We start from the raw sequence: 23,208 nt of genomic DNA on the forward strand, positions 1-23,208 counted from the left end.
ACCTGGGATTGGTAACACACCTATAAAAGAGAGGCTCTATCCTCTTTTCTTCATGCTATTCTTACCTGTGTTCGTGTGGTATCATGGAATTCCAGGGCTGGCATTTGATGCCACTTTTAGTGATAGATACCATTCCCTTATAGCTACCTCCTTTACCGATGATGCAGTTTCTAATGTAGTCTATCAGAAGAAAGCAGAGAAAAATGCTATCACTATGTGTAACATATCTGCTGTGTATATTAAAAATAAAAATGATAAAATTCCATGCAAATCTTTAAGTAATGCTTATAAACCATCACAAATCATATTGAAATTTCTTGCCTAAAAGTTCTACTAATATTTTCAAAATAATACATTTCAGAGTAATCCAAAACAAACAAAAAAGACCATTGAGGAGTTTTAATTTTGTGAGTATATACCTGGATAACTGTAGAGATTAGTCTACCTACTTAATGTAGATTATTCTATATACTCAACTGGACAGGCAAATTTAATTTACCATAATGATTTGCTCAAATTCACAGACCATTTTAAGAACATATTAAAAACAAAAATTTGTAAACCTATATTGACTTCAAAAAGTTACTTTAAGATAATGGAAATAACTGATTTGTCTTTATATCAGTAAAATTGTGTGGGTTTTTGTGTATGTGTGTGTATGTGATAATTACATTATGCTGATTATTATTTTCATATTTTTGCTAACAGATCAGCTGCTAAATTATAGGACAATCAAATTGAAACAAGCTGTATATTTCTATCCAATAATAGTATATACAGTTGTTAGCAACCTAGAAGATTAAAGATGGTTTTATACTAGATTATGAATTATGTTTAGGATTTACAGAATTATTGGGGTATATAGAGATCATCTTATTTTCTAACATGAATTAATTTTAATTTCATTTAAACATTTTCCCTATTAACAAAGAAATGTCTGTGTATATTACTAAATACCTAAGTTTAATAAAAAACACAGTATGATTTAATAAAACATTAAAATTGAAATAAATAGTATTATCATAAACATAATTCATGATTATTATTTTGTGTAATGAGAGATTTATTCTGTAAAATACACATTTAGTAAACATTCTTCAATTATTTTATTATTATAAATCCACTGTTGAACAAAATAAACACCTTGTGAATATAATATCAAACTACCGAAGTAGACAAATTAATAATATGGTCTCAATTCTTTCAAAGATTTTTTAAAAGTATGTAACTAGGAATAGATCCAACTAATTTTTCAAAACCTCCACGTTTTGTTGTTATCAGCTATCATCACTATAACTTAGATTAATTATCCAAAGTTATTAAAATTTAGAATACTTTAGTAAACTCAAAATTTGCTGTTATATAAAATGTCTTAAACTAATAACTTAAGGTGGCACTTTCTAAAACGACTGTGGAGAATATCAGTTCCGGGAGATGTTACTAGAAATAAACAAAGAGGGGAGGGATAATCTAACTATGGAAAATTTGGGAAAAGCTCTCTTTAAAGTACCATACTGAAAATAGTCAAGGCAGTAGTGTCATCTGTCTTAATAGATGAATTGACTGCATAATAGATCCATGATATAATGGAAAAATCAGTTAGAAAGTGCACTGTGGCAGGCAATTACATATATTTTATACTGGTTTCATTACGAAATATTTAGGGAGAAGGAAGTTACCTTTGTTTTCATAGAGGTCAAATTCATGGCCAAACTCCTTTTTCACTCCACTTGACATGCTATTGAAAGGGAACCAGAGGCATCGCTTTCTTGCTTTGTCAAAAACAAAGGCCCTGAAAAAAATATCTGAATGAAAAGAAGGAATACTACTATTTATACAGTTTTTAAAGAATAGGCACCTGGTTTAAACAAGGAAGGCAATATAAAAACAGACGCATTATTACATATACAGAAACATGAGGGATATTTGAACCTACCATTTTGCTAGCCAAATAAGACAGAACAAAATTAAATTTTTATAGGTGTAGATTTAAATATCAGATAGAATAAAATTTGAAATGGTCTCATGTTATTCTCAATGACACATAGAAGAATGAGGTCTTCAACAAGCAAAATCAATATATAGCACAACTACTTGGAATATTTCTGAAGACTTTATTTTTTTTTGTAAGTACACAGCAAGTTGGAAGATATTTTTGCAGTTATATACAAATTATTATATTTGAAATATCATGATTAACTTCTAAAGGTTGTAATTGTATAAAGCACATTCTAAAGTGACATGTCCTAAAATGCATTAGACAAATCACCACCCCAGGAGATTCTCCAGCAAAGAAGGATCTAAAATCAAATGTTTGGGAAATTTTGCATATAATATCCCTTCTTGGTGAGTTATAAAGCATTTAAGCTTATTAAAGGCGATGAAAATCCTGCTCTTAGGTAACTTTGCATAAGTCAGTGTTTCCTAAATGGATTTGCTTGCATAAGCATTTTTAATTTAAATAAAAAACTAATATCAGAGAGAATACAGTTTTGATATATCATCTTGACAAAAATTGCTGAAATGTGTTAACTCCTAAAATTATCATTCCTATAGCTAAGTATTACATTGGTATTTTCTTGCTCACTAAAAAAAGTATTTCTAAAGAAAAATGATAAATACAAAAATCCCTTAACTGAGAATATAAAGTACTTAAAATTTTCAACACATTAAGTGTTACCATTTCTAAAAATACAGGAAATAAAGTTTGAATTCTGAACAATTTTCTTTCCATTAAGAAATAGTATTAAAACTCCTTCTTAACCATGTTCATGCTAATTATAATGTCACCATGTATAAGCATCTACTTAAGAAAAACACATAGATTTTCTAAGAATAAAGATTTTTTGCTTCCACACTATATATATATATATATATATATAATATATATATATATATATATACTATTTTAACATCTTTATTGGAGTATAATTGCTTTACAATGGTGTGTTAGTTTCTGCTATATAACAAAGTGAATCAGCTACATGTACACATATATCCCCATATCCCCTCCCTCTTGCGACTCTCTCCCATCCTTCCTATCCCACCCCGCCAGGTGGTCACAAAGCACAAGCTGATCTCCCTATGCTGTGCGGCTGCTTCCCACTAGCTATGTATTTGACATTTGGTAGCATGTATATGTGCATGCCACTCTCTTACTTCGTCCCAGCTTCCCCTTCTCCCATGTCCTCAAGTCCATTCTCTATGACTGCACCTTTATTCCTGTCCTACCTCTAGGTCCTTCATAATTTTTTTTTTTTAAGATTCCATATATATGTGTTAGCATACCGTATCTGTTTTTCTCTTTCTGACTTACTTCACTCTGTATGATAGACCCTAGGTCCATCCACCTCACTACAAATAACTCAGTCTCGTTTCTTTTTATGGCTGAGTAATATTGCATTGTATATATGTGCCACATCTTCTTTATCCATTCATCTGTTGATGGACACTTAGGTTGCTTCCATGTCCTGGCTTTTGTAAATAGAGCTGCAAAGAACACTGTGGAACATGACTCTTTTTGAATTATGGTTTTCTCAAGGTATACGCCCAGTAGTGGGAATGCTGGGTCGTATGGTAGTTCTAGTTTTAGTTTCTTAAGGAACCTCAATACTGTTCTCCATAGTGGCTGTATCAATTTACATTACCACAAACAGTGCAAGAGTGTTCCCTTTCTCCACACCCTCTCTAGCATGTATTGTTTGCAGACTTTTTGATGATGGCCATTCTGACTGGTGTGAGGTGATAGCTCATTGTAGTTTTGATTTGCATTTCTCTAATGATTAGTGATGTTGAGCATCCTCTCATGTGTTTGTTGGCAATCTGTATATCTTCTTTGGAGAAATGTCTGTTTAGGTCTTCTGCCCATTTTTGGATTGGGTTGTTTGCCTTTTTGATATTGAGCTGCTTGTATATTTTGGAGATTAATCCTTTGTCCATTGCTTCATTTGCAAATATTTTCTCCCAATCTGAGGGTTGTCTTTCTGTCTTGTTTATGGTTTCCTTTGCTGTGCAAAAGCTTTTAAGTTTCATTAGGTCTGAGTTGTTTATTTTTATTTCCCTTTCTCTAGGAGGTGGGTCAAAAAGGATCTTGCTATGATTTATGTCATAGAGTGTTCTGCCTATGTTTTCCTCTAAGAGTTTTGTAGTGTCTAGCCTTTCATTTAGGTCTTTAATCCATTTTGAGTTTATTTTTGTGTATGGTGTTAGGGAGTATTCTAATTTCATTCTTTTCCATGTAGCTGTCCAGTTTTCCCAGCACCACTTATTGAAGAGGCTGTCTTTTCTCCATTGTATATTCTTGCCTCCTTTATCAAAGATTAGGTGACCATATGTGCATGGGTTTATCTCTAAGCTTTCTATCCTGTTCCATTGATCTATATTTCTGTTTTTGTGCCAGTACCATACTGTCTTGATTACTGCAGCTTTGTAGTATAGTCTGAAGTCCAGAAGTCTTATTCTTCCAGCTCCATTATTCTTTCTCAAGATTGCTTTGGCTATTCAGGGTCTTTTGTGTTTCCATACAAATTGTGAATTTTTTTGTTCTAGTTCTATGAAAAATGCCATTGGTAGTTTGATAAGGATTGCACTGAATCTGTAGATTGCTTTGGGTAGTATAGTCATTTTCACAATGTTGATTCTTCCAATCCAAGAACATGGTATATCTCTCCATCTGTTTGTACATCTTTAATTTCTCTCATCAGTGTCTTATAGTTTTCTGCATACAGGTTTTTGTCACTGTAGGTAGGTGTATTCCTAGGTATTTTATTCTTTTTGTTGCAATGGTAAGTGGGAGTATTTCCTTAATTTCTCTTTCAGATTTTTCATCATTAGTGTATAGGAATGCAAGAGATTTCTGTGCATTAATTTTGTATCCTGCTACTTAACCAAATTCATTGATTAGCTCTAGTAGTTTTCTGGTAGCATCTTTAGGATTCTGTATGTATAGTATCATGTCATCTGCAAACAGGAACAGATTTACTTCTTTCTGATTTAGATTCCTTTTATCTCCTTTTCTTCTCTGATTGCTGTGGCTAAAACTTCCAAAACTATGCTGAATAAGAGTAGTGAGATTGGGCAACCTTGTCTTTTTCCTGATCTTAGTGGAAGTGGTTTCAGTTTTTCACCATTGAGAACAATGTTGGCTGTGGGTTTGTCATATATGGCCTTTATTATGTTGAGCTAAGTTCCCTCTATGCCTACTTTCTGGAGGGTTTTTATCATAAATGGGTTTTGAATTTTGTCAAAAGCTTTCTCTGCATCTATTGAGACGATCATATGGTTTTTCTCCTTCAGTTTGTTAATATGATGTATCACATTGATTGATTTGCGTATATTGAAGAATCCTTGCATTCCTGGGATAAACCCCATTTGATCATGGTGTAGGATTGTGCTATTGGATTCTGTTTGCTAGTATTTTGTTGAGGATTTTTGCATCTATGTTCATCTGTGTTACTGGCCTGTAGTTTTCTTTTTTTGTGATATCTTTGTCTGGTTTTGGTATCAGGGTGATAGTGGCCTCATAGAATGAGTTTGGGAGTGTTCCTCCCTCTGCTATATTTTGGAAGCATTTGAGAAGGATAGGTGTTAGCTCTTCTCTAAATGTTTGATAGAATTCGCCTGTGAAGCCATCTGGTCCTAGGCTATTGTTTTCTGGAAGATTTTAATCACAGTTTCAATTTCAATGCTTGTGACTGGTCTGTTTATGTTTTCTATTTCTTCCTGGTTCAGTCTCGGAGGGTTGTGATTTTCTAAGAATTTTTCCATTTATTCCAGGTTGTCCATTGTATTGGCATACAGTTGCTTGTAGTAATCCCTCATGATCCTTGTATTTCTGCAGTGTCAGTTGTTACTTCTCCTTTTTCATTTCTATTGGTTTGAGTCTTTTCCCTTTTTTTCTTGATAAGTCTGGCTAATGGTTTATCAATTTTGTTTATCTTCTTAAAGAACCAGCTTTTAGTTTTATTGATCTTTGCAATCATTTCCTTCATTTATTTTTCCTTCATTTCTGATCTGATGTTTATGATTTATTTGCTTATACTAACTTTGGGTTGTTTTTGTTCTTCTTTCTCTAATTGCTTTAGGTGTAAGCGCAGGTTATTTATTTGAGATTTTTCTTGTTCCCTCAGGTAGGATTGTATTGCTATAAACTTCCCTCTTAGAACTGCTTTTGCTTCATCCCATAGGTTTTGGGTCATAGTGTTTTCATTGTCATTTGTTTCTAGGTATTTTTTGATTTCCTCTTTGATTTCTTTTGTGATCTCTTGGTTATTTAGTAGTGTATTGTTTAGCCTCCATGTGATTGTATTTTTTAGAGTTTTTTTTTTCTGTAATTGATATCTAGTCTCATAGCGGTATGGTCGGAAAAGATACTGGATACGATTTCAATCTTCTTAAATTTACCAAGGCTTGATTTGTGATCTGAGGTGTGATCTATCCATAGAATGTTCCGTGAGTACTTGAGAAGAAAGTGTATTCTGTTGTTTTTGGATGGAATGTCCTATAAATATCAATTAAGTTCATCATGTTTAATGTGTCATTTAAAGCTTTTGTTTCCTTATTTATTTTCATTATGGATGATCTGTCCATTGGTGAAAGTGGGGTGTTAAAGTCCCCTACTATGATTGTATTACTGTCGATTTCCCCTTTTGTGGCTGTTAGCATTTGCTTTATGTATTGAGGTACTCCTATGTTGGGTGCATAAATATTTACAATTGTTATATCTTCCTCTTGGAGTGATCCCTTGATCATGATGTAGTGTCCTTCTTTGTCTCTTGTAATAGTCTTTATTTAAAGTCTATTTTGTCTGATATGAGAATTGCTACTCCGGCTTTATTTTGATTTCCATTTGCATGGAATATCTTTTTCCATCCCCTTACTTTCAGTCTGTATGTGTCCCTAGGACTGAAATGGGTCTCTTGTAGACAGCATATATACAGGTCTTGTTTTTGTATCCATTCGGCCAGTCTATGTCTTTTGGTTGGAGCATTTAATCCATTTATATTTAAGGTAATTATCGATATGTATGTTCCTATTACAATTTTCTTCATTGTTTTGGGTTTGTTATTGTAGGTCTTCTCCTTCTCTTGTGTTTCCTGCCTAGAAAAGTTCCTTTAGCACGTGTTGTAAAGCCGGTTTGGTGGTGCTGAATTCTCTTAGCTTTTGCTTGTCTGTAAAGGTTTTAATTTTTCCATCAACTATGAATGAGGTCCTTGCTGGGTAGAGTAATCTTGGTTGTAGGTTTTTCCCTTTCATCACTTCAAATATGTCCTGCCACTCCCTTCTGGCCTGCAGAGTTTCTGCTGAAAGATCAGCTGTTAACCTTATGGGGATGCCCTTGTATGTTATTTGTTGCTTTTCCCTTGCTGCTTTTAATATTTTTTCTTTGTATTTAATTTTTGATAGTTTGATTAATATGTGTCTTGGCATGTGTCTCCTTGGATTTATCCTGTATGGGTCTCTGCCCTTCCTGGACTTGATTGACTATTTCCTTTCCCATATTAGGGAAGTTTTCAACTATAATCTCTTCAAATATTTTCTCAGACCCTTTCTTTTTTCTCTTCTTTTTCTGGGACCCCTGTAATTTGAATGTTGGTGTATTTAATGTTGTCCCAGAGGTCTCTGCGACTGTCCTCAATTCTTTTCATTCTTCTTTCTTTATTCTGCTCTGTGGTAGTTATTGCCACTATTTCATCTTTCAGGTCACTTATCTGTTCTTCTGCCTCAGTTATTCTGCTATTGATTCCTTCTAGAGAATTTTAAATTTCATTTATCGTGTTGTTCATCATTGTTTGTTTGCTCTTTAGTTTTTCTAGGTCCTTGTTAAATGTTTCTTGTATCTTCTAAATTCTATTTCCAAGATTTTGGATCATCTTTACTGTCATTACTCTGAATTCTTTTTCAGGTAGTCTGCCTACTTCCTCTTCCTTTGGTCTGGTGGGTTTTTACCTTGCTCCTTCATCTGCTGTGTATTTCTCTGTCTTCTCATTTTGCTTAACTTACTGTGTTTGGGGTTTCCTTTTCACCGGCTTCAGCTTCGTAGTTCCAATTGTTTTTGGTATCTGCCCCCAGTGGGTAAGGTTGGTTCAGTGGGTTGTGTAGGCTTACTGGTGGAGGGGACTGGTGCCTGTGTTCTGATGGATAAGGCTGGATCTTGTCTTTCTGGTGGGCAGGACTGCATCCGGTGGTGTGTTTTGGGGTGTCTGTGGACTTATTATGATTTTAGGCAGTCTCTCTGATAATGGTTGGGGTGGTGTTCCTGTCTTGCCAGTCGTTTGGCATGGGGCGTCCAGCACTGTAGCTTGCTGGTCGTTGAGTGGAGCTGGGTCTGAACATTGAGACAGAGATATCTGGGAGAGCTCTCACCAAATGATATTACGAGTGGCCTGGAGGTCTCTGATGGACCAATGTCCTGAACTTGGCTCTCCCACCTCAAAGGCTCAGCCCTGACCCCTGGCTGGAGCACCAAGACCCTGTCAGCCAAACGGCTCAGAAGAAAAGGGAGAAAAAAAAGAAGAAAGAAAGAAAGTAAATAAAATAAGTGAAGTTATTAAAATAAAAAATTAAAAATATTATTAAAATAAAAAAGTAATTAAAAAAAAAGAAGAGAGCAACCAAACCAATAAACAAATCCACCAATGATAACAAGCACTAAAAACTATACTAAAAAAAATGGATAGACAGAACCCTAGGACAAATGGTAAAAGCAAACCTATACAGACAAAATCACACAAAGAAGCATACACATACACACTCACCAAAAGAGGAAAAGGGGGAAAAAAAGAAAAAAATATATATATATATAAAGGAAAAGAGCAACCAAATCAGTAAACAAATCTGCCAGTGATAATAAGCTCTAAATACTAAACTAAGATAAACATAAAACTAGAAACAAATTAGATGCAGAAGACAAACCCCAAGTCTACAGTTGCTCCCAAAGTCCATCTCCTCAATTTGGGATGATTCGTTGTCTATTCATGTATTCCACAGATGCAGGTACATCAGGTTGATTGTGGAGATTTAGTCCTCTGCTCCTGAGGCTGCACAGAGAAATTTCCCTTTCTCTTCTTTGTTCACACAGCTCCTGGGGTTCAGCTTTGGATCTGGCCCTGCTGCTGCATGTAGGATGCCCTCTGGCGTCTGCTTGTCGCCCAGAGAGGAGGGGCTTAAAGGAGCAGCTTTAAGATTAGGGGGCTCTGGCTCACTCAGCCTGGGGGGTATGGAGGGGTATGGAATTAGGGGCGAGTCTGCGGTGGCAGAGGCCAGTGTGAAGTTGCAACAGCCTGAAGCGCACTGTGTGTTCTCCCGGGGGGAGTTGTCCCTGGATCTCAGGCCCCTGGCAGTGGCGGGCTGCACAGGCCCCTGGGAGGGGAGGTGGGGATAGTGACCTGTGCTCACACACAGGCTTCTTGGTGGCGGCAGCAGAAGCCTTAGCGTTTCATCCCCATCTCTGGTGTCCATGCTGATAGCCACGGCTCACGCCCGTCTCTGGAGCTCATTTAGGTGGTGCTCTGAATCCGCTCTCCTTGCACACCATGAAACAATGGTCTCTTGCCTCTTCGGCAGGTCCAGACCTTTCCCCAGACTCCCTCCCAGCTAGCTGTGGCGCACTAGCCCCCTTAAGGCTGTGTTCCCGCAGCCAACCCCAGTCCTCTCCCTGTGATCTGACCTCCGAAGCCCGAGCCTCCGCTCCCAGCCCCCACCCATCCTGGCGGGTTAGTAGACAAACCTCTCTTGGCTGGTGAGTGCCGGTCAGCCCTGATCCTCTGTGCAGAAATCTCTCCACTTTGCCCTCCGCACCCCTGTTGCTGTGCTCTCCTCCACGGCTCCGAAGCTTTCCCCCTCCGTCACCCACAGTCTCTGCCCGTGAAGGGGCTTCTAGTGTGTGGAAACCTTTCCTCCTTCACGGCTCCCCCCCCGAGGTGCAGGTCCCGTCCCTATTCTTTTGTATCTCGTTTTTCTTTTTTCTTTTGCCCTACCCAGGTACGTGGGGAGTGTCCTGCCTTTTGGGAGGTCTGAGGTCTTCTGCCAGCGTTCAGTAGGTGTTCTGTAGGAGTTGTTCCACGTGTAGATGTATTTTTGATGTATCTGTGGGGAGGAAGGTGATCTCCACATCTTACTCCTCTGCCATCTTGAAGGTCCTCCTCCAGATCATATATATATATATATATATTTTTTTTTTTTTTTTTTTTTTTTTTTTTTTTTTGCGGTACGCGGGCCTCTCACTGTTGTGGCCTCTCCTGCTGCGGAGCACAGGCTCTGGACACGCAGGCTCAGTGGCCATGGCTCACAGGCCCAGCCGCTCCGCGGCATGTGGGATCCTTCCGGACTGGGGCACGAACCCATGTCCCCTGCATCGTCAGGCGGACTCTCAACCACTGTGCCACCAGGGAAGCCCCAGATCATATATTTTTGAAAGCACATAATTTTCTTATAATTTTATGTAGTTCAAATTAGTCATTTATTTCTTAACATTGTAACAACTTTTAAGTAATTTTAAATAAGGGGAAATAACTTTTATAAAACAAATATTAAAAAGATGTTATAAAATTAAAGTATTTTAACTATTATTTTATATTTTTACATAGTGCATTTTATTCTATATCTAACTAACTTCAAAAATTATATGTATAAACTTTGTGCTTTGATTTACACGTAGACATTTTGAAATGTCCACCTACAAGAACATTTTACAGTTGAAATAGTATTAAAGAACAAACATAAAAGTCTGTTTTTGCAACTGTGGCAGAATAACTTGAAAAGAGAAAAACTAGCTGATAATATATTTGAATTTTGATCTGGTAGATAGTAAACTTATGCAATACATGTAAAATTTCCTATATCCCTATTGTAGGGTGTTGGGGGGAGAGTTAAATAACCTTGAAAGCACGGTAATTAGATAAAGAATACATATGGAGATAACTAAACAAACATCTAAAAAGAAATTTTAAAATTACAGACTCAAATACCTACTAGTTAACATTAAAATAAAAATGTACCACACATATATAAACTACTACTTTTTTTTTCAGTAATATGGCTTTGACATGAGATTGCCTTGCAAGTGACTCATAAGCCCCATCAGGAACATGTGAGATTTGCTTCTGTGAATACAAAGGTGATTCCATCTGGAAAGTGGGTGACAGGGTTTCCAGTTTGCTGATTTCATTCACCCTTTTCTCTCATTCCATTACAATTCCATATACCCTCAGAAAATTGTATTTGCTTGTATCATTTTACACCTCCATATGGACTGGATCCAAGCTGACAAATTCCATGAGTTGCATATCTTCTTTGAAGTTTGACTTTAGGAGTCTTTCTCTTAGCCTTATTTTAACTATCATCTTCCTTTCAATAATTTATTTTGTTGAGTTGTTTATGGCAGAAGGGCAATTCCAGTACCAGTTACTCAGTCATGGTTAGAAATTTTCATCTCTTGAGTCAGTTCATGTACAGTAATTTTTTTGAAACGCTTAGAATCAGGCATTCTGGTCATCTTTCTCATCCAGCAAAAAACAACTTCAGTCTCTATAAAGTCAATATTGTTGATACCTTCTCAAGAGGAAACAAAATTTGAGACCTCCACCTTATGCCCACTGAATCACAGATGCTTTCACACAGCATTGTTGGTATTTTCCAAACATTTTAGTGTGTTTGCCACTGTTTTTCAATGATTCTAGTTCATGTAACAAGTCCTCAAAAAGATCTTTAATTCATTAAGAACCTACTTTCAGCATATCACAAGTATGTCCATTCAATTCTGAATAAGAAATGTATTTAGTGATTCCAAATAAGTATGTATATATATTTAGGATACACAAGTGTGAAGGATGACACCATTTCTGAGCAGAGAACTTTAGCTGTACATTGGTATTACTACATGTGGTTTTCTGCACAGGTTGCCATAAATTTGGAGACTAAATATAACTCAACCAGAATATGGTTGAAAAGCATGAAACCTCATATATATGGGATATGTAAAGTTTTATTAATCTGGTCACATATGTTCTCCAATGCAGCAAAATCATTTTAGTTTCTCCTAAATAAAACAAAGGGAAAGCTGTTTTGTTTGGGTTTTTTTCTAGGCATAAGGCTGACTAATGTGAAAATCGAGGCTTAGCAATACTTTCCTTACTTGTGGATCCAAGAGAGTGTATTTTCAAATTCAAAGTTAAAAATCAACAATGAGATGTGGTTCTTCCATTCCCTTTGCCCTGCCCTTCTAACCCTGAAAGGGGAAAATACAATAAATCCAACCTCCTCAATTGCCAGAAGAACATCTCCATAAATCTACACAGCTGAGTTGTTGATTGAGAGTAGTTTTCTCTAATTTATTTTTTTTAATCTCAAGGCTTTTCTAGGAAAGTCAGGGAAAGAAGGAATTATCATAAGAATTACTTGGAAAGTTAATTCCCCACTCCCAGTGCCAGGAAATATCTCCCTGAAAGTGGCAGTTTGGCTATAAAAATACTTCCAGAGGAGATCTAAATGAATAGAAAAGAGATAGTCTTTCCTCCTGCTAAATCTATTGAAGAGCTCCTCTAACCATGTCCTTTCTCCTCGGGCCCATAACACTTACTTCTCTGAGAAAGGCAAGACGAATTTAGGACCTCTTGCCATGACATTACTAAAATCTGTGTTCACATTATGTGTTAACTACCCAAATGTAATAGAGTAGAATTCAAAAGTGACGGGATACCATGTGCACTTCTGTTAAAGTGGGATGAAATAGGGAATAAAAAGGTGGAAAGTAAGTGTGGGGAGGGAATATTTATGAAGAACTAGGAAATGCATTTCCTTCTGGCAATTTGGAAACTATTCAGATGAAATTGTCACCTTCATGGCCCAAAACTCCAAGTTTTATCCTTTGGCATACTGGCAAAGTTGTAAGGAATTTTTCCCTGGGAGGTCACAGAGAAACTTTCAAAAGATAAGAAAACTCTCCATTTGAGTCCCCTCATGCCTCTTTGAATTGCCCCAACACTTTTCACCTAAAACTTCATCATCACTACCCGCTAACTTCTTTTAAACAGTCCCTCTAGTTTTTTTAAACTAATTATCTCAATGTTTTTTATTTACATCCCTAAAGACAATGATACAAGTTGCAGTAAGTTTTGGTTGTTGGCCAACTTCTATTCTGAAAATTCCTCCACTCCTCTTTGTAAGAAAAAAAAAGTTTACTCTGAATATTGTAAAATATTAGAGAGATAAAAAGTTAATCTAACTGAATTTTAGTTCCTAAAGTTCAACTGTTCATAAGATGAGAAAATATAAATTCCATAACTAAAGCCACTGTGGATTCTAAAAGATCTCAGTTTATGTGTTCTCCCTTACTCATATTTCCATCAAATAGAGCTAAGTCTGCTGTTGCAATGAGTTAAAACTAAAATCAAGCTTACAATTTTAAGAGTACATTGCATTGAATACAAAACAGATGATGATAATGAGTCCATGCTATATTTGGAAAATTATTCTAAGAACGAAATGAAGCAACTTACTTGCAAGTGAATGGAAGTCCTTTATTCCTAATACATCTATTGGCACATTGGTCTGCAGTGTTCATTTTTTTTGTTTTTATCTTCAGTAATGGGTCTTCTTTAATTAGAGTAGTCTTTGCTGACTTTTTGAATTCATGAAGTGTGTTTCTTCTTTTCTTCTGTCCTTCTATTAATAATAATATTTTTTTAAAAACATAGGGGAAAAGCTTTTAAGGCTCATATAGAAAAAAATATCCCTAAGAATCATCTACGAGGTAATGATTTTATCTGACAACATACCAGACCTCCAGGGGTTGGGGGGTGGAGTAATGTGGGTAATGATACTCTCAGATACTTAAGAGCAAGAGAGGAATAGTTAATCAGTGAAGAAAAAATAACTTCACATACAGAGTCATTCATCTACATTCTTTCAAATGAAGGATGCTTTTAAAAATTAGGACAGAGTTCACTCTTAAGAAATAAATAACACGGTATTCTCCAAACAGTATGAAAGGAAGTGCCAGGACATATCATATCATGCTCTATAATTAAATCTGTCATTTCCTTCTACAATTGGTCCTTATGTAAATTATAGTACTAATTAGATAAGCCAAGTCAATGACAGGTGAGAAACTTCTCACTAAAAATGGTGCACTGGGTAAATTCTTCTGACTTGGTCTTTAAAGTATTTCATACTATTCATATTCTAGCCCTTTCATTTCCTACATAAGTGTTTTCTGTGCTTTTGGGCACTATTTCTCAGTATCACTGAAGTGTTTGTTTTGAAATCAAGCCAAATGTTGTAAATCAAATGTATGTAAAAATTCATCCTTTAATGTAGCAATATCATTTTTCTTCATCAAAGTATTGTACCAGGCCCCTAGATAGCGTGAAGCCTCCTATTAAAAAGCTGAAGAGCAAAGCTAAAACATCCCAAGAGACTTAATCTTATGGATAACTTTAGAATATGAAGAACTTGCTTCTTCATTCTTAATTTGCCCAAAGTTACCTGGTTTCTAATGATAATCATCTCTTCACAATGAGGATCAAATTGTCTAAGAGACTGCAGTTGTTGTAGAACAAGGATGCATATAATTGTGCCCCTCCCCTGCCTGTCAATTCATTTGAATACCCTTATAACAAAGGCAGTAATAATACGTACATTTTTAAGATATGAAACCAAGACACGGGAAAGTTGATGACTTAGAAGATCTGATTGAAAATCCAGCTGCCTGGCTTCAGAGCCCCCACTCTTAAACACGTATGATGCCATCTCTCTCTAAGACTTGCTAAGAAAGCATGTGGAAATAACGGCTTGTAAACAGTTTCTGAAGATTTGCTTAAAGCTATCAGTAGAGAAGTAACTTGGATGGCAGAACAGGAAATCACTTCTTGTCTTTAAACGTGGTGAAATGTGCCAAGAAAAGAGGGTGAAAATTTTTCTGTAGAAAATTTGGAAATATGGCTTAACAGAGTGAGGTACCAAGAATGCCATCATACTCTTAGGTCTGCCAGCAACCACTGGCTCCAGTTGTTTTATTAAACATGGAGATGCTACCCATTAATATCTATCCTAACCTGAAGTCCACAGTAAATAAGAGAAAACATGAATTCCTCTAAATTTTGGTTCTCTATAAAACTCCAGAACACAATCCCCAAAAGACTGGTACTAATTTCTGTAATAATGCTTTCATTTTCTTTTCTTTTCTTTTCTTCAACTTTTCTTTGCCCTATAAGATGGAATGGCTATGGTAGAACAGGTATAATTTAAAAGACATCTTAACATAGAAATTCAGTCAACCAAATAATCCATCAACATGTTATTTATTGAGTGTGGATCAAACGCCTTGCATAACGTTGGCAGACTGATGATAATTCTGGCATTCTTATTGACTTGCCAAGTGACTTTGTTTAATTACCTTAAATGCTAATATCCCATTACTCAATTTACAAAATGAAAGTTATATGTGAACTAAAAGGAGCTATTTAAACTACAATCATTTGGAAATCAATTTGGGTTAAAAATGTTATGAATATGCAAAGTTTTAGTTTTGTTTTTGAGATTTCATCCTTTAATTTCTGGCATAAGAGAAGAAACCGTTATTCTCCCAAGCAAAGAAGTGGTATTAGTCTTTTCAAATTTTGGTTTCTGCCACAGGACCATGTTAATGGGAGATACGTTTCTCCACTAAGAGTTTCCACTTCTTTTGACATTAGTGCACTCTTTCTTAGGTGCTGTGAAATGTTTCACAGCATAAAAATCATCTGAATTCCTGGAATACTTCTCAGAAACAAATAGTGGTTAATGGACGCAGAAAATCTATTCAAAAAACTATCTGCCAAAGTGGAAAAATTGTGGTGTATATATATATATATATGTATGTATATATATAATATGTATATATATGTGTGTATATATATACATATATATGTGTGTATATATATACATATATATGTGTGTGTATATATGCACATATATATAAAATAAATTCAATTAACTAAAAGTATAGGATTAAAATTGGCCTAATGTATTATGTATTTATTACCTATGTTTAAGTGTGAGAGAAGAACATAAAACTAAATTTTAAAAGTCTAAGACAAACATTGAGTTCAGACATGTATTTTACCAATTACCAAATAAAATAGAATACCTGGTCAATGCTCTGGTTTCTTTTCTCAGAACCATACAACATGAAGGAAGGCACTGAGGATGACTAGAGAAAAGTGGTTTCTGTGGGATCATTGATTATATTTAATTCTGCAGATCCTCAGCTGTCCTATTGAAATGTGTTAATGCCTGGCTGTACCTCATAAAAATAGTCTACTTTTGCTTGCTGATAAACTTTCGATCACTACCTTTCATCTAAAGATCAAAAAGTATCCTGAAAAGCAAATAAATCTATGATTTCCCTTTACTAGATAATAAATAGGAGAGAAAAGCTTGTCTGGGGCTACAAATCTAATCAGGGGCAATCAGAACCAGATACTAAGATTCCCTTCTCACTCTTTATTTCTCATGACTTAGAAGCTTTCCCTTATAATTCAGTCATATCATTAGGTCAGTAACTAATTATTCAAAAATGCGAAGTTCAAGCTAGTTGTACGTCATGTAATCCACACATCAATAAAATTAATTCCTTCTTCAATAAAAGAAAAATTCAAAACAGAAGTCATTCAAAAAACAGCATCTGAAAATAAAATTCCTTTGCTGAAAATACTTTTAACTTTCTCTTCCATATGTATTAACAACTGATGCTTGTTTTAACAACAGTTAAAAACAAGCTTAATTTGGGAAGAAACTCAAAAATATCTTTGGATCAGATTTTTCCCTACTATTTTTTGTGCATGACTGCTAGTTGAAGTTTATAAACAAAACATTGAAATGAAATCAAAGGGTAAGAGATCACTGCAACTTTGTCATGCTTTCTTATATTTTAAATTGCAACTCCTTTTCCCTCTTCCCTCAGTATGGGAAAACATTCTGTAGCTATATTTCCTGAAGAAACCAAAGTCCCTATTTTAAAACTGAAATCATTAGGCTCTTAGTGAAAAACTACAAACAGAAAGTAGGGTCAAATGTATCAAGGTGCTTGAAGAAAGACACATTTCTCCCTCTGGTCCCTGGGCCTCACACTCATTTCTCTCAGTACCTCATATATTTTCTTCTCTGTATGGACTAACCATTGACTTCAAAGAAAAATCATGCAAAGGAAAGGATTTGCAGGGTGTGGAAAGAAGCAGGAATCTGGCTCCACATATTCTGAGAAATCTACCCACATGATTAGTGATTAACAGCTTGAAGTGGCAAGATGTTAAGATGAAAGTACACAAATAATTAATGGAAGGGAATGGTGGTGACTGGAGATTTACTTCCCAAAGGCAAAAATCATAAATACAAGTCCAAATCTTCATTTCTATTATCTAGGACTTGGGTTTCACAAGTGGACAATTTTCATCCCTTCTTTAGAGAAGGGAACAATATCATAAATAAAGATGTCAGGAAGGGATCAAGTCAGATTTAAATCAAATGTTGGTATTTGAGAAGCAGCATAAGTATCTCTTCCAAAAAGATTTACAAATGAAATGATGTTCAGTGTGAGAATAGGGACCTCCCTAGATATTTCCCTCCTCCTACTTCCATGCCACTTCCTCATTCATCCTCCTCCTGGTCTCTTCCTTCACTGTCTGTTTCTGCCTGCAGCTCTCCTCCACACACCAACTAAAACAACCACACTTCAGTCAGGTATCTTGTCAACTCAGAACCTTCCAGCTGTGACCCATAATGTTTAAAGTAGTGTAATTTAGCATGATATTCAAGCCTACGTGCTAGTCTCTCTTACTTTTCCAAACCCAGGCCATACTCCTCCTCAGGTACTCAGTACACCAGCCCTACATGATTGCCTGTCCTCGCTTCAGTACCTTCAGCCACTTTGTGTTCCCCTGACTTAAGTAATGACCGTACTACTACCTGTATTTTCACACTCAACTTGAGTATTGCATACTCCCTAAACCTGGTTCGATCTTCTGAGCTAGAAATGAACTCTCAACCATAACATAATAATACTTCTAACACAGAATTGTTCCTATATTACTTAGCAAAATGGATTTTTTAGAGCGAGTTTCAGTTGATTTCATCGCTGCTGTATTCAATATAAATAAAAGGGAAAAATGCATATTGCATATTTCATTCACATAGATTTGGGTAGGAATCTCAGCTCTATCCAATATGTAAGATAATAAGAAAAAAAATTAAGATCTTTAACTTCAGTTTCCTCATGTAAGATGAGTCAATCCAATAATGCCAATCTTATTAGAATTAAATAAGCTTTGTTTTAGAACTTGGTCCATAACAGTCGCTCAACAAATGTAGGTTTCATCATCAAAAAATCTACAAACGATAAATGCTGGAGAGGGTGTGGTGAACAGGGAACCCTTTTGCACTGTTGGTGGGAATGTTAATTGATGCAGCTACTACGGAGAACAGTATGCAGGCTCCTCAAAAAACTAAAAATAGAGCTATCATATGACCCAGAAATCCCACTACTGGGCATATACCCTGAGAAGACCATAATTCAAAAAGAGTCATGTACCAAAATGTTCATTGCAGCACTATTTACCATAGCCAGGACATGGAAGCAAGCTAAGTGTCCATCGACAGATGAATGGATAAAGAAGATGTGGCACATATATACAATGGAATATTACTCAGCCATAAAAAGAAATGAAACTGAGTTATTTGTAGTGAGGTAGATGGACCTAGAGTCTGCCGTACAGAGTGAAGTAAGTCAGAAAGAGAAAAACAAATACCGTATGCTAACACATATATATGGAATCTAAAAAAAAAAAAAAATAGTCCTGAAGAACCTAGGGGCAGGACAGGAATAAAGACGCAGACGTAGAGAATGGACTTGAGGACACGGGGAGGGGGAAGGGTAAGCTGGGATAAAGTGAGAGAGTGGCATGGACATATATACACTACCAAAGGTAAAATATATAGCTAGTGGGAAGCAGCCGCATAGCACAGGGAGATCAGCTCCGTGCTTTGTGTCCACCTAGAAGGGTGGGATAGGGAGAGTAGGAGGGAGACACAAGAGGGAGGAGATATGGAGATATATGTATATGTATAGCTGATTCACTTTGTTATAAAGCAGAAACTAACACACAATTGTAAAGCAATTATACGCCTACGCCAATAAAATGTTAAAAGAAAAAAGAAGGTATTGGGGTGCAGAGTCAGTAAAAGAAACAAAACAAAACAAAAAAACAAATGTAGGTTTCTTTCTCGCTTGTTCATCTGTACATCTCCCACAGGCTCCTTGATAGTAGGTGCTCATTTAATGTTTTGTTGTTGTTGTTAGAGGGGATTGGATATTTGTATCCAGTGTAGGTGGGAGTGGATAGAGGATAATCCTATGTAAACTAATTCCTATAAAGATGGCTTGGGTCTATTATATTGAACATTTCTTTAAGTTTTTTGAAACTTCTCTAAAAATATCTCCATAATATATTCTGCTCATAACTGGTTGTCACCTCATTATAGTATCCACTTCTTTTCAAATATTGTCTTATTTCACAATAGGTAAAAAAGCAGACTCATAAGCTAAATCAAAAAGTATAACCTAAGCAAGTAACAACAAAATTCTAAATGTTCAATGTTAGATGATATAAAAAAGAACAGACTTTCTTTATATGTTCTAAGAGGACTATCCATGTTTTCCACTTTGAGGAATGTAATTTTTTGAAAAAACTATCAAAATAAAGTTGCCACCCAGACAAAGGCAGACCCTATTTTGTTAACAATTTTAGCATTATCCACTTTAGGAATTATTCTATTACTTGTAATTCCCAACTGGCCTCTCCTTGCCTGCGGCATACTCTTGGGCTGCATTCCCCCTATCCTCAGGAAACGCAGTCATTTCAACATTAGCCAAAATGAAATATAATTACAAATGTATATCTCCTGCCAAAACTTCGCAATGCATGCCAAAAACAAATAGACATTGTCTATGGTTGATCTACTGTTTGGGTTTTCCACACTGTGTTCCCCATGCATAAGCACAGATGATTCCAGGTAACCCTATTCTACTTCAGCCCATCAACATTTTGATCTTTGAAAATGAAACTCCTCAAAATATTAGCTGTCATTTCAATTTATACTCAAAATCCCACAAAGCAGCAATGTCATATAAGAATCAATTTTAACATGACCCATCTCAAAGGTGATAACCTGCTAGATTGAACTTTTTTTTTTTCACCTCTTCAGAAATCTAACATAAATGTTCTCGAACTGACACTTCCCACACAGCGTTGTTTTCCAAAAGGGACATCACAAAATCGAAGAAAGCCAGGTGGGACTGATTTTCCTCGTCATTTTGCAAATTCTTGGTGTTTTCAACCTTTGTATTACATTGGAAACTAGATTGGAGGTCTGATAAATGTCATATTTAACTTATCTCAAAAGATATAACTGAGATATTTCTCTGTCTTATTTAAAAAAAACTATGTCTACTGTCTGGGCATTTATTCCATTCTTTTATTCCCCTGTGCCCACCTATGATGCTCACTACCTTCTCCCGTTGGCATCGCAGCCACGACAGTGATAACACAACCAAATACAGATGTTTCCTCTTGCCCTGATAACAACAGAAAACTTCCCAAAGCAGCAAATGAAACCTCTAAACTTCCAGGCAATATGAACTCCCAAGCAACTCCTTCCCAACCTGTAAATTCTGGGGAGAAAATGGGAGACTGAAAAGAGCATTTCTACAGCTATAATCAGAGTCACACAATTTTTGCCTCCTTGGCCCTGCAGTTTCAAAAGGGCAGGCATCCATACCCAGAAAAGAATGAGACCTTAGGAGAGAGGCTTTCTCTTTCATTTTTATAACATGCATATACTCAGACTTTAATCTGCCTTCTCCAAATGAAAATTATTAAGTCATAATTTGGCCCTGAATGTTGACTGAGTGATGTGGGGTAGTGGATTGTCATGGAAAATTCTCCTCTGGGGAAAAAAAAAAACGTCCCTGCTGTACTGACCATCACTTTCCCCCCCTCTCTTCAGCTTTAAATTTATCCAAACCAGCAAAGTTCAGCCAGTGTTAGCATCTCGCTCCCATCCCACCATCCCTGACTATCAGGCTAAGTGAGAGGGGGCTGGATCAATGGGGAGGGGGATGGAAACAACAGAGGGGATGCTAAGTATCTTTTTAAATGCTTTTCAAACAGAAAGAGAATGTCAAAAGAAAGCTGAATGAGAGAATTTAAAAACCCATACCACATACAGAGTTAAGGAAGGATGCTGGGAATCGGGTAAAGAGAGAGCATTAGGAAAAGGAGATGTTAGCAAGAGAGAGTTAAAGAAGAAGAAGAAGAAGAAGGAAGAAAAGAGAAAACTAACCTGCATAGGGGATGGCAATGGGAAACAGGAGGTGGAGGAGGACGTGCTGCAGCAGTAAGACTGGCAGAAGTTTGGTCACCCACATGGTGCTGCTGGATGTGCTGGCGGATCCCACTGGCGATGCCTGCGTGAAAGAATCCTGTTCCGACTCACTGCCTAGAAGAGCCCGTCGGCTCTGAGCTGCTTTTTATTGCGATGAGCTGAGTTTGTTGTGTGATTAACTGGAAAGATCTAGGTCTGAACTCCCTCTTACGGTAAGAAACTGTTTAACAACAGCCCTTTACTCTCTTCCACCCCCCTCCTTTCCTCACCACCCCCCACCCCGCAACAGCACCAAAAAGATCCCAGCTCCCCACGACCCCACCCCCACTCTGCTGAGGAAAGAAACTTACAAAGAGAAGGTCACCTGGCCTGAGGCCAGCTTCAATTTGGAAGTTGGAGCTCCAGATCCCAGTGGCTCCTATCCGAGCAGGGAAAGGAGCTGCAAGGCTCAGCCCAGTAGCTAAATCAAGGCACAGGCAGAGGACCAATTCGCTAAATTTAAAACAGGAAAATACACGTGTTTACATCTCTAGTTGGGAAAAGAGGAAGGGGAAGCAGCATAAGAAGAAAGCAAAGCACTGCCTTTCTGTCAAATGTGCGTCAGCTCCTAATCTCTCTCGTTTCACTACTGGAGCAATCCAGGGATTCCAAACAGGGACACAGGCTCCCCAGGTGGTCAGAGCCTGGGAAGGAGGGGGGAGGCAGGCTGGCAGGCAGAGCGCAGACAGGTCCAGCCCAGGTAGCAAGAGGTCCGGTGAGAAAAGGATATGTTATTGTGGGGTAAAAATAAATAAACAAGCAAAACAAAAGCACCCACATTGTCAGGCAGGAAAATTGCCCCTGCCCAATGGGCTCAAAGCAGGTAGCTTTTTTCAGAAGCTGAGCTAAGCTCCCCAGTCACCACAAAGCTACCAAAAGCACATAGAAGAAATGTGTCTGATTTGGGGTCTGTGATAAAATCTGGTCATGTACTCTTCTTAAAACGTCTAAGACATTGGGATCACCCACTGCCTCTCCCTGACAGATAAATGTGGCATGGATTAGATGTCCTTGTGCACACACACACATACACACTCACACATGTGGGTAACTTCTAAGACTGACTTTCACTGGAAATCTCTTAAGGGGGCTGAATTCATAAATAATTCATACCCCTCTCTTCTCTAGCTCCATCCCACCTGCATGCGCTCAGCAGCCTCCCTAAATCTAAGCGGAGAGAGGAGGAGCTTGCACTGGGGTGGCGGTGGAGATAAGGGACAGACGCTTGTTATCTAGAGATTTGTCTTTGCACCTTGAGGTGATGCTTTGATTACTTTAGGTAAGAGCTTGCTTTATTTTTAATGGATTTGGGAGGATAGTTGCCCATGTATCTCTGAAATGGGTACAGGTAGGAACAGTGTCTCTGTCCACAGAAGAAAGGAAAGTGGGCATAATGTGGAATGTCTCTGGAGCAGTGTGCAGCTGTACAGAGATGGTAGTGGGCGAAATTAAAACCATCCACAGACAGCCTTCCCTGCACAGTGCTCACTCATCCTCCAGTTCAGTCCACCCCCACCTCCAGAAAGAACGTAAGGTTGGGGGAGAGCTAGAGAAGCTAGTGATTAAGAACTAGTTTTGAGGAATCCACTTCATCTTACCTTTTCCTATTGTTAATCTTTCTCTTTGATCATTTTCTCCTTATGGAAACAAAACCAAGCAAACTTAAAAATCATTCGTCAGCCTATTTTACTTTCCTTTTCACTTTCTATTACAATGCTCAATTTCAGTATATTGCGTGACCATGATTCTGAA

At 37.0% G+C, this 23,208-nt stretch overlaps 1 protein-coding gene across 3 annotated transcripts in view; it reads right to left on the reverse strand.

Annotated features, from left to right (window-relative positions):
• The window catches only part of HGF (hepatocyte growth factor), an 82,902-nt gene extending 61,317 nt beyond the window's left edge, over positions 1–21,585 (reverse strand). For 2 of the 3 annotated variants that reach the window (XM_082846529.1, XM_082846528.1), the window contains exons 1-4: positions 21,376–21,585; positions 13,497–13,662; positions 1,680–1,792; positions 66–180 (exon numbers count right to left, since the gene is read on the reverse strand). In XM_082846529.1, the coding sequence (XP_082702655.1) occupies positions 66–180; positions 1,680–1,792; positions 13,497–13,662; positions 21,376–21,460 (479 nt within the window). In that variant the 5' untranslated portion in view covers positions 21,461–21,585. Of the gene's footprint in view, positions 1–65; positions 181–1,679; positions 1,806–13,496; positions 13,841–21,375 lie in introns of those variants that run through there. The other variant, XM_082846530.1, reaches the window with a different exon arrangement.
• Positions 21,586–23,208: the final 1,623 nt, after the last annotated feature.

The sequence above is a fragment of the Leucopleurus acutus genome, assembly GCF_964270905.1.
Source record: "Leucopleurus acutus genome assembly, chromosome: 9".
Taxonomy (NCBI): Eukaryota; Metazoa; Chordata; class Mammalia; order Artiodactyla; family Delphinidae; genus Leucopleurus; species Leucopleurus acutus.